Below are 12,491 nucleotides of genomic sequence, written 5' to 3'. Positions count from 1 at the left end.
TGAAAAGGAAATGGCAACCTACTCTGTTATTCTTGCCTGGGAAATCCCATGGACAGAGGAGCCTGGTGGGCTACAGTCCATGGGGTCACAAAGAGTTAGACACAACTTAGTAACTAAACAACAACAACAAATCCTAATTAACAACTGTTTCATTAGATGGTCTACTTTTTCCGGTTTAAAAATGGTTGCCAACAGTAACTTCGTGCATTTTGCTGTATTACCCTTAGTTTATTCTTTCCTGCAGTTATTTTAGAGCCTTTCTGTTAACTGTTAGACACAACTGAAGTGACTTCGCAGTAGCAGTTAACTGTTAATTATCAGATAATTAATAGTTGTCTTTTTAAACAAAATGTTTTTCAGTTGATAGAATTTAATAAGTAAACATAACTATTCCAAAAGTATAATTGATGCCCAGGTGAAACATTGCCCCCTTTCTCTTTGTATTTTGATCACATTGCATTTGTTTTGTTACATATATGTATTCAAAAGTGTGTTCTGAGATACTGTGGTGGAAACCTTGAACTGTTACATACTTAACTGAATGAAATTCTGCCATGAGGACCTCCTCCTTTACAGAGAATGTGTATGTTACGTGTGGATGGATGGATGGATGGATGAGTAGGCCTCCACTAGGTATTTGTGAGTGAGGTCGTCTCTATGCGCCTGGGAATTGTATCTGCAGCCGCACCTGCATCTGCTGGTGGGGGCACAGTGACCACTTGTGGGAATCCACAGTTGTGTATGATTGACAGCGTAGCAGCCACTGTGACACAGAAAGGGGGTAGTTCTCTCACAAAATCAGTACACAGGCTTGCTTTCTTTGACTACTCAATTTGGTGCAGATATTAATAAAATATGTACATTTTAAGATCTACATTTGTTTGTTATTTTGACACAAAGAAGTAATTAAAGACTCTGAAGATGAATTTTACTTTACATTGCCTCTGGCTGTTACAGGCAATTTTTAAAAAATATTTCCACTAATTTACTTGAAAAATTTGTTGAGCACCTACTACATATTAGTGACTATGGGGAAACAGTGTGAACAGGCTCCACTTCTGTCTTCAGTGAGTGTATAATCCACACTTATTAAAGGCTTCCTGTGTGAAGCCAGAGGCAATGTAAAATAAAATTCATCCTCAGAGTCTTTAATTACTTCTTTGTGTCAAAATAACAAACAAATGTAGATCTTAAAATGTACATATTTTATTAATATCTGCACCAAATTGAGTAGTCAAAGAAAGCAAGCCTGTGTACTGATTTTGTGAGAGAACTACCCCCTTTCTGTGTCACAGTGGCTGCTACGCTGTCAATCATACACAACTGTGGATTCCCACAAGTGGTCACTGTGCCCCCACCAGCAGATGCAGGTGGCTAGAGCAGCTGCCAGAATACAGGGATCAACACGTAGTTAAGTGCAGTAAAGAAGTCTTAACAAAATGCTGGGAGAGCACAGACAGGGCAGCATATCTTTTGATTGGTAAGTTGGGAAAGGTTATACTTTCAGGAGGTGCCATTTGCACTGAAGATGAGCAGATATCAGTGGTTTGGGGTTATGGGAGAGGGCATTTCTGGAAGAAAAACAGCCTCTGCAGAAGCACATGGTAGAGCCTGGAGAGTGTAAAAGTAACGAGCACTGGCTCTGGAGTCACACTGCTTGGGGACTAATCTCAGCTCTGTGGCTTATTTGCCTGAGGGCATGCACTGGTTGGACTTCCCTGGTGGCTCAGACAGTAAAGCATCTGCCTACAATGCGGGAGACCCGGTTTCAAAATTTCTCTCTCAAAAAACTCAGTAGTGGTGAAGATGAAAGAGAATGCATACAGATTACCTGACTTCTAGCAATTATTATTATTTCTTGCAATAATTATGAGAATGGAAAGGTAATCATTTCAGTGCATCTGGAGTACAGGCTGTACTGGGAGGAAGTATGACTAAATGGCAAGAAAGTAGTTTGGGGCCAGGTTACTATGTTAATGACTGAAATATGTGTTATCTAGAGTAGGCAGCCACCAAAGGATTTTAAACGAATGAGTAACAGCATGCAATTGACTTAAAAAATACTAATGGAAATATGAAGGGGACAAAGCTAGAGGGAATCCAATGAAAAGGTACTGGAATAGTTTGCAAAGGTATTAGAAGAGCCTCAGATAAGGTTGCTATTGAAAGTGGAGAGGAAGGAATACTTTTCAGAGATACTTCGTAAGTAGAATTGACAAGACTTATGGTAGGAGGAGGAACGAAAAATGAGTCCTAAAATTCTTGGATGATGGGATGGATCCAGGAAAAATTAAGAGAGCTAAGTAGAGGAGCAAGTTTTATAGGGAGCATACTGTCTTCAGTTGTATACGTTTTTAGCACACACACACATAAAGAACCCCCCTGGAGATCTGCTTCGTCTGACAACTGAGAGAATGAGGGGCAGGAGATAAAAGCTGGGGAGTCATTGGTGTATTGGAATATTCTTGGTACTTCATTTGGTATTCTAAGGAAAGCAGGAAAAGAGAGGAGACAGAATGTATTATGAAACAGGTGCTCAATGAGTATTTGTCATCTGAGTACAACAAGGGACATGGTTTAAGTGTGGGTGAAGGAAAACAAATATAAGAAAAGAGGCACAGTAGGGAGAGAACCAGAGAACTAGGAGGAGAATGGTATGCTGTGAACTCAAAAAGGTCAAAGATTAATGGCTAAGCTAAACCCAGACTGTTGTTTGCTTTTCCTCCAGGCTTTAGTTCAGTCACTATACCATTCTCAGTTATTTGCAGAATTCTGCTTTTAATGTGCATTTTAAAAAGAAAATGGTTGATAGTAAAACAGGAAAACTATCTTATCCAATATTCTGCTGGATTTTTATCTCAGAAAATAAGAAAGCTATGTACAATTGCTGGCAATGCACTTTTTTCCTTGGATAGTCTCTTCCCCTTGGCCACCACTAAAGGTAACTTAAAATCAAATAAATAATTGTATTTTTAATCTTTTCACTCAAAGGTGAAGTATGAAGTAACAGAAGATGTCTACACTTCCAGAAAAAAACAACATCAGACCATGATGCATTACTTTTGTGCATTAAATACTCTTCAGTACAAAAAGAAAATAGCATTGTTGGAACCTCTACTTGGGTATATGCAAGCTCAGGTGAATAATGTACTGTGTTCTGGTTTGTAACTGTCCTAAGAACTTTCTTTTAATTTTGATTTTTATGTTAAATGTAAAGATATTACAAACTAAGGTCAGAATACTCATTTTTGTCTGTTTTTAAAGCATTTTTAAAAATGTCGTCAGTGTGCTAGCTTAAGGAAGTTAGAAGGGTTTTCTTTGCAAATGAAGATTTCAGATATTTTAGGGTAAATTAAACACACTTACCTTGGATTTAGACCTTGTCCGTCTCAGCTGAGGACAGGGAACAGAAAGCTAAAGGAACTTCCGAGCTACTCCTATTGCTCAAGCTTCCAGTCACTCTTGTTTTATAATAAATCTGAAAGAGAATGGACATGCTTGAGTTTGTCTCATGTTCCTTGCATACCTCCTGAGTTAAACTGGATAAACTCCTAAGTATTCCAAGAGTGGTACATCAGGAAGGAGGCTAGAAAATTAAGTTTGAGTAACGTAAGACAAAATGGCAGTGCCCTAAAAGGAAGAGTTTATGAAATTTGAATATTCCTTTGAAAATGAGTGCTTATTATTCCTCTGATATAAAACCTACTTACCTTTGTAGTAAACATGAAATAGTTTATCTGTGTGACTTACTTGAAATGTTTGAAAATACCTTTTCTGATTTTAAAAACTTACCATATGTATGTGTTACTGTATAAGAAGATGCATGGTGAAATTTAAGTGTAGTCTCTTCAGTGACTCTGCTCAGTAAAAATCACTGTAAACTGCAACCTATTTTTACACAAATGGGAATAGCGCTTTTTACTTACCTATGTATCTTGGCGATTGTGTATATGATTCACTCTAAGTATTTTGTTTGTGTGTGTGTGTTTCTGTTGTTAACCTTCCCACTCCCACACCCTCTTGCTCCAGATAAGTTTCTTTAAGATGGGTTCTGAAAATCTCAATGACCAACTGGAAGAATTCTTAACTAATATTGGAACAAGTGTACAGAAGTAAGTATTTTCTTCCTTAAAACTGAAAATGAAGTTATGAGAATAAGCTAACAGCTAAATACCATAATTAAAAATATTTAGCACTTAATTTCAGATGGGCTGTTTTCCCTGCCATGGGAGTGTTTCTTGAGTGGCTTGTGGATGCTTCTTGGTTTTCTCACCATCTTTTCCACAGCATTTGAACTCTGAATTTCATAACAGTGTCAAATCGGATGGTATTCTTATTGATTTGAAACTATGTTTTGTGTCTGAATATAACAGGCACCTAATAGTAATTATCCATAAGTGAATTATCTTCACAGTTACCTGAATTGTAGAGTATGGATGGGAGATTATTAAATAAATCTTGCTTTTCCAAGCCATGAAAGTTTAAAGAGAGAAAAAGCAGTTCTAATCAGCTTCAAAATCCTAGCAGTCATGTGGTTAAACTGTGATATGGAGAGAGATGAAAATGATTACTGTTTAAAGGCACAGGACAGAGCAGTTTGAAAATTCCTCCAAAGTGAGTCATTCGGTGTGGATTCACTAGCTTTGGAATTTGGTATTGTTTTCAAAATATCTAAAGTTTCAAAATGTAAAGCTGCTATAAGCATGCTACTTTAATCAGCCACGCTACTGCTGTTCTTTAGGAAAACATACAGAACAAATATACAGATAAATGAGATTGGTGAGGTGTTCTTTGTTGTGGTTGGTAGTAAATAATCTGTTCTCTCTGTTAGTGTTCGCAGGGAAATGGACAGTGATGTAGAGACCATGCAGCAGACAATAGAGGACTTGGAAGTAGCCAGTGACCCCTTATACGTGCCTGACCCAGATCCCACAAAATTTCCTGTTCATCGAAACTTAACCCGAAAGGCTGGGTACCTTAATGCTAGGAAGTAAGAAAACTATTGTTGTTTTCATATATTGTGTATCAGTTAAGGCAATAGCAAGTCAATATAATGTATAATTGATATCTCCAAATTGTTTTGATTTTACTAAATGTAGAATCTTTTTACTAATAAATGGAATTAGTATTTATGTCAGCTTGTTGACAAATTAGGTACATGAGTAATTTTCAAAAGTAAAATTCTATTTAGATTTTTATCAAATGATTTAGAATTATTTTAAACAGTAAAACCAATTAGAGTTTAAATAAATGGCATAACAAGTGAATGTTATGATAATCATTATCATAATTTAAAATATATGTAATCACACCATCAAGTCAAATGTTAGTTTTTACCAGAAGAAAGGATAAAGCAAGTTAACCCTCACAGTAAAATAAATTCTTTTGAATTTATTTCCGTGAATGTTGGACAGTATTTTATGGAGCATCATTATAATAGCTATAATTTGATCATTTCTAATCTTGTTTTGGAAATATATACATGCACACTCATGCAAGGGGGTCAGCATATATGAATTTATGACTGAAAAACTGATGTTTATGTTTTTTAGGCACCTTGGTGCCTTTTTACCTGGCTTGTTATTAAAGAATAAATGTACTTTCTTCATTTAGTAAAACAGGCTTGGTGTCATCTACCTGGGACAGACAGTTTTACTTCACGCAGGGTGGAAACCTAATGAGTCAGGCCCGTGGGGACGTAGCAGGAGGCCTGGCCATGGACATAGACAACTGCTCAGTGATGGCTGTGGACTGTGAAGACAGGCGGTACTGTTTTCAGATCACTTCTTTTGATGGCAAAAAGTTAGTATATTTCTCTACTATTAAAAAACTGTCATATCTTAAACTACTGAAATGTAGGATAATTCCTTTGCATTTGGACATTGTGTAGATGTTTTAGAATTATTATGTATTAGGATAATTTTTTTTAATTTTGTAGAAATTAGTTGAATTTTCCTTTTTGACTTGCATAAATGATGTCTTAATATTTTGAGGCTGTCAAAGCAAGTTTATGCAGTAAAGACGTGTGATTTCACGTTAAAAGATTGGTCAGTGAAAGTCCAGCATGGTGTCGGGAAGGCAGCACAAGTTAGTATAAAGAGTTTCAACATGGGGTCAGAAAGTTTGAATTCTGGATCCACCAGCTACTTTATAGTCTTAGACAAGTTACCTAACCTCGCTAAGCTTCATTTTTCTACTTGTAAAATGGGGGGAGGGAGGATCTTCATTTCTGTTTTATAAATTGTTATGAAGACTAGAAATCTAACATATGTAACGTGCCCAGTGTGTAGTAGGTGCTAACAAAAATATTTTAAACTGTTAATCATATATTTCTGATCATATTAATTATTAGGCCATTAATGTTTATATGCCATGTTAAAAACTTCTATTACCTTTGCATTAAACAAGAATTCCATAAAATAGCTTTTAAAACAAATTTTTGAGAAGCACAGAAAAAATATAAAAGGCAGTATGAAAAAAAGTTATAACCTCACTAACCAGAAGCAACAATTAACTTTTTGGTTATTGCCTTACAGTTTTTATATTTTCTTCTAAGTACATTTTTTAAATAGCTAAGAAAATACTGAATGTTTATTTCATGGTCCTTCTGTAAATATAATGGATGTCAATTACTGTGTGCCACTTATGACACTAGATGTTGGGAGTCCCTGTGTTCATTTGTCCAAATTACCAAACTGTTAATGTTACTGGATGTATTTACATTTTTATATTTTCAGTTTTCTGCTAATGCTTAACATGATTTCCCATTTCATATTCCCAGTGTGATGCAAAATTAGCAAAAACAATTTTTTTTCCTAACTCATAAAATATTAACCTCTATAGATGAACCTAGCACGTATAATACAGAGTGAGGTAAGCCAGAAAGAGAAAGACAGATACTATATATTAATGCACGCATGTGGAGTGTAGAAAGATGGCACTGGTGAACCTGCAGGGCAGCAATGGCAATGCAGCATAGAGAACAGACTTGTGGACACAGTGGGGGAAGGAGAGGGTGGCACGAATTGCGAGAATAGCGTGGAAACATACATTCAGCTCAGCTCAGTTCAGTTCAGTCGCTCAGTTGTGTCCGACTCTCTGTGATGCCATGGCCTGCCACACGCCAGGCTTCCCTGTCCATCACCAACTCCTGGAGTTTACCCAAACTCATGTCCATTGAGTTAGTGATGCCATCCAATCATCTCATCCTCTGTCGTCCCCTTCTCCTCCTGCCCTCAATCTTTCCCGGCATCAGGGTCTTTTCAAATGAGTCAGCTCTTCGCATCAGGTGGGCAAAGTATTTGGAGTTTCAGCTTCAACATCAGTCCTTCCAATGAACACCCAGGACTGATCTCCTTTAGGATGGACTGGTTGGATCTCCTTGCAGTCCAAGGGACTCTCAAGAGTCTTCTCCAACACCACAGTTCAAAAGCATCAATTCTTCGGCACTCAGCTTTCTTTATAGTCCAACTCTCACATCCATACGTGACTGCTGGAAAAATCATAGCCTTGACTAGACGGACCTTTGTTGGCAAAGTAATGTCTCTGCCTTTTAATATGCTGTCTATGCTGGTCACAACTTTCCTTCCATGGAGCAAGCGTCTTTTAATTTCATGGCTGCAGTCACCATCCGCAGTGATTTTGGAGCCCAGAAAAATAAAGTCAGCCACTGTTTCCCCATCTATTTCCCATGAAGTGATGGGACCGGATGCCATGAGCTTAGTTTTCTGAATGTTGAGCTTTAAGCCAACTTTTTCACTCTCCTCTTTCACTTTCATCAAGAGGCTTTTGAGTTCCTCTTCACTTTCTGCCATAAGGGTGGTGTCATCTGCATATCTGAGGTTATTGATATTTCTCCCAGCAATCTTGATTCCAGTTTGTGCTTCATCCAGCCCAGCATTTCTCATGATGTACTCTGCATGTAAGTTAAATAACATATACATTACCATATGTAAAATCGATAGCCAGTAGGAATTTGTGACACAGGGAGCTCAACCCAGTGCTCTGTGACGATCTAGAGGGATGGGATGGGGTGGTGGAAGATGGGAGGAAAGTACAGGAGGGAGGGGACATAGGTATATCTGAGGCTGATTTATGTTGATATATGGCGGAGGCCAACACAATATTGTATTCTCCAAAAAAGAAGAAAATATAAACCTACATCTCCTTATGTTAGTGATTAATATATTGAAAAGTTTTACTTAACAATATTCAAGGAAAAATAGTAAATAATGAGGTAAAATTAGTGTTTTCTATTAAGACCACTGATTTATATTTGAAATATATGTGGTGAGTGTCAGAAAGTTGAAATGCATTGTCTTAGTGCCAGTGTCCTTTTCTATAGTCTGCCTTCTGAAAACCAGCACATTTCTTTTTTGGTACATCTTGACATAGATCGACAAAGTGAAGAGTTGGTAAAATCTAAGTCCTGATACCTCTGGTAGTTAGTCTCCTAGGTTACATGTTTTCTGTTGTGTTTTGGTTTTTGATACTGATTGGTTTTATGTGTATCTTTAAAGGTAAAAATTTCTCATTCATGTTAAAAGTACTTTAGAAAAAAGTTGAATGTCAGACTTTTGGTTTGTTTTTTTTTGTTTTTTTTTCAGGTCTTCAATTTTGCAAGCAGAGAGTAAAAAAGACCATGAAGAGGTAAAATTTTATCTATTCATATTTAATTTCTTTATCATCACCTTAAGCTATTTTTCTGATGACAAGATATATTGATGTGTTCATTTTAGAAATTTGGGAAATCGTGGTTAATTTTTTCATAAAAGTCAATTGTCCCTCAAGCAACATTCTTAAGTTTCACATGGAATTTTATAAGTGGACCTATAAGTAGAGAGCTTAGAGATCACTGCTTGCTCTCCTTTTAGAAGCTCAGATTCAGAAATAGCCTTGTGACTGCTGCTTTCTGGCAGGCTGTTAGTATCATGAGGCTAGAGTTGAGTTTATTCCCTTCTCTTACCAACCCTCTGAGACAGTATTTGCTGCATTAAGAACATAGTAGCAGCAGATGTAGCATGGCAGTAAGCAACTAAAGTTTAAAACCTTGGGGAAATGAAAGAAAGAAAAACAAAAATTTGGGAGTGTTTATTCTTCCTCACGACTCTTTTGTTTTTGGCTCCACTTTTACTTGTAGTACACCAAATATGGAAGGTAAGTTACTACTAAGAACTGACAGTTGAAAAACTGTGTCTTGAGAAATCTTCAATGAAAATATACTCTTAAGTTGATAATGAGCCATTTTATCTGGTATTATATAATTGTCTTGGTAGAAGACAATGTTGGAAATTACGTAGAGATCAACTTTTATTTACTTCTTACAGAAAAGAGTAGGTATTAAAACCTGCTTTTGGTCTCTGAGGAATACAGATATATGTCTGCTCTTTGCAGGGTTTTTACCAAACACAGTAAATATTAGGTTAGTTTTGTGAGGCTCCTCTGGCACCAGAATCCTTAAGAGTGAAGCAGAGGATGTGGGGCAGCGAGTGTTTTCTGTGTTATTTATAAACCTGAAAGGGAAGTAAGTAAAATACATTCACAAGGAATATATTTAGCTCTTAACTTTTTTTACATTGGTATTAATCATGATATCTGAGTTCAGACTGTTTTATTTGCTCAGGATTAGAGGAGGATGTGAGAATCCCGGGGACAGGGGAGCCTGATTGGCTGCCGTCTATGGGGGTCGCACAGAGTCAGACACGACTGAAGCGACTTAGCAGTAGCAGCAGCAGTAGAGGAGGATGTGATATTACAAAGATAAATACAGACTATTAAATTATAATTTAATATGACGGCTATATTTTAAATTAAATAAATGTGGGATTTAAAAATAACAAATCTCTTCAGTGTTCTGTTATACCTTCAAGTATTATACATATATATGCTTTTGTATATAGGAAGGTATCTTATAAGAAAGGCTATATGTTACTTCTACTAAAACTTCTGTTAGTTAAATATTGAATACTCTCTTTTAGAAGGGAAGCACTGTAGAAAAAAATGCTAATCATATTTTTCTGTTTTTTCCTCTTGCAGTGGATCTGTACAATAAATAACATTTCTAAACAAATATATTTAAGTGAAAACCCAGAGGTAATATTTTTATTTTATGGTATCCAGATCTGGCAAAATTTAGTAATTTGGTGGTTTATATGGCTTTTATTACATTTTCTCAAGTTCTGTAATCTTTTAACTTGCTCCTGAATGTTTTATAATGATCTTATGAATTTAAGAAAATCAGTGCTAACTGTAGAGGAGTCTTTTGCTTTCACTAACTTAATTTCCTGCCAATCTAGATTTTTCTTTCTGTTATGTCCCTTGGAAACAACAAAAAATTAAAATGCAAATTAGATGACTTGTTAATATCTAGGGAATATAAAGTGAATACAGAGTTTGGATTTGAATAATTCAGACTTATTGTACTTTTATCAGAAGTCAAAGTTTTAATATTTTTGACATTATCCAGAATTATTTATATTAATGAGAGAAGAATTATTTAATCACTTTGTGACAGTGTGTCACAAAGTGATTAAATAATTCTTCTCTCATTAATTTTTGCCTAACTATAAGACACAGAAGTGCAAAAATGTTTTGTGATTATTTTTTCTAGTGTACACACTGTTTTATTTAGCTTGAGTTTTAAATAAGTTTTAAATTATTTAATAAGTTTTAAAATATTTCTTATGGAAATATTTTTTCAAATCTGGCCTAAAAATATCCATATTAACTTTATCAGTAAATACACAGATATTTCTGAGCATAAATACATTCTGTAAAATTATGTAAACTTCAGCATCATAGTCATATACTTAATGATTTTGATTATTTCTTACTCCTTTTAAATTTCTATACTTAGCAAGTTTGAGTGCACATATGCTAGGCACTGTACCAGGTGCTAGCAATACAAACCTTAATCTAAAAAATCTGGGAGTTAAAATTTAAAGAAAAAACAATATTTCCTATTATGTATACTAGTAGAAGGAGAAGGCAATGGCACCCCACTCCAGTACTCTTGCTTGGAAAATCCCATGGACAGAGGAGCCTGGTAGGCTGAAATCCATGGGGTCGCTAAGAGTCGGACACGACTGAGCGATATCACTTTCACTTTTCACTTTCATGCATTGGAGAAGGAAATGGCAACCCACTCCAGTGTTCTTCCCTGGAGAATCCCAGGGACGGGGGAGCCTGGTGGGCTGCCGTCTGTGGGGTTGCACAGAGTCGGACACGACTGAAGTGACTTACCGTAGCATACTAGTAGAAAAAAATCAGGCTTTTCCCTTAGATTTATAGGAAGAAAGAGGAAACTTAAGTTATAATGTTGTGAAGTTAATTATGTATCTTAATACTAAGGCTAGAAAATGTGGAACTACTTTAGTAACTTTTACAAAAGTACAGTTTAAGTTTACAACTTAAGTATAACTTAAGACCACTCTGAGAATTCAGAGTTATATTTAAACTGTTGGTTTTCTTGCTTTACTAATTAGTCCTTTTTTTAAAAAAATAGGAAATTGCTGCACGAGTAAATCAGTCAGCTTTGGAAGCTGTCACTCCTTCCCCATCTTTCCAGCAGAGGCACGAGAGCCTGAGGCCGGCAGGGTGAGTTACCGGACTGTGGGTTATTTAAAAAGAACTATATGGGCTATTGAAAGTGTTAGCAAACACTTGGATTTTAGCAGTGCTAGTTACATTAGTACAAAATAGTTCTAGAAAATGTACTTTCAAATTGGTGAATTCACCAGCAAGAGCACTAAATAAATAAGGATTCCAAATTTCCTTAGTGTTTATCCCTAGGTTAAAATGATTTATTTTTCTGAATTTAGTAATTGGAAAGAAATCTTTTGATCAAGTAGCTGTGATTTGGGGTTGTATTTATTAAAATTTGTTCTTCTCATCGCTTTATAAAATTATTTTTTTTTCTCATGGTTTCAGTGTTTAATTTCCAAGAAAAAACTAAATGCAATGCCTTCTTGTTTTCTTCTCTGCTTAGACAATCTCGGCCACCCACAGCTCGAACCAGCAGTTCAGGATCCTTAGGATCTGAGTCCACAAATTTGGCTGCCCTCTCTCTAGATTCTCTTGTTGCCCCAGATACCCCAATACAGTTTGACATCATTTCTCCTGTGTGTGAAGATCAGTCTGGCCAGGCAAAAGCCTCTGGCCAGGGAGGCAGGTGGGTGATAGGTCTGTAAAGCTGTAAGGCTTATGAGTCCAGTTCTATAGTTGAGAGCCATCTCTCACATATCTTGTGCAGCAGCTATGTTTTTTTCTGTAATTACCTAACAGAATTTTGATAGTTGAAAAGGAATCATGAAGGCTTTTCTCTGTTTTTGCCTCAGTTAAATGAGTTCAGATAATTTAGTTTTAGAAATATTCAATTCTGAATGGTTTATCAGATCTACTTCTAAGGTATTTACTCTTAAAATTACAGAATAAAGGTGACAGTCCTGTGACAATACAGTTGATATCATGACAATATTTTAATGTATGAGAGT

General features: G+C 36.1%; 1 protein-coding gene across 1 annotated transcript in view; it reads left to right on the top strand.

Annotated features, from left to right (window-relative positions):
* Positions 1 to 12,491, top strand: part of APPL1 (adaptor protein, phosphotyrosine interaction, PH domain and leucine zipper containing 1) — a 34,479-nt gene that overhangs the window by 13,218 nt on the left and 8,770 nt on the right. Inside the window, exons 8-15 of the mRNA XM_010851653.1 lie at positions 2,992 to 3,138; positions 4,030 to 4,112; positions 4,832 to 4,990; positions 5,614 to 5,802; positions 8,607 to 8,649; positions 10,036 to 10,092; positions 11,504 to 11,595; positions 11,987 to 12,169. Of these exons, the coding sequence (XP_010849955.1) occupies positions 2,992 to 3,138; positions 4,030 to 4,112; positions 4,832 to 4,990; positions 5,614 to 5,802; positions 8,607 to 8,649; positions 10,036 to 10,092; positions 11,504 to 11,595; positions 11,987 to 12,169 (953 nt within the window). The remainder of the gene's footprint in view (positions 1 to 2,991; positions 3,139 to 4,029; positions 4,113 to 4,831; positions 4,991 to 5,613; positions 5,803 to 8,606; positions 8,650 to 10,035; positions 10,093 to 11,503; positions 11,596 to 11,986; positions 12,170 to 12,491) is intronic.

Source organism: Bison bison, unplaced genomic scaffold, assembly GCF_000754665.1.
Source record: "Bison bison bison isolate TAMUID 2011002044 unplaced genomic scaffold, Bison_UMD1.0 scf7180017864304, whole genome shotgun sequence".
Taxonomy (NCBI): domain Eukaryota; kingdom Metazoa; phylum Chordata; class Mammalia; order Artiodactyla; family Bovidae; genus Bison; species Bison bison.
The sequence above is the reverse complement of the archived record's forward strand: the minus strand, read 5'-3'. Positions and strand labels throughout refer to the sequence as shown.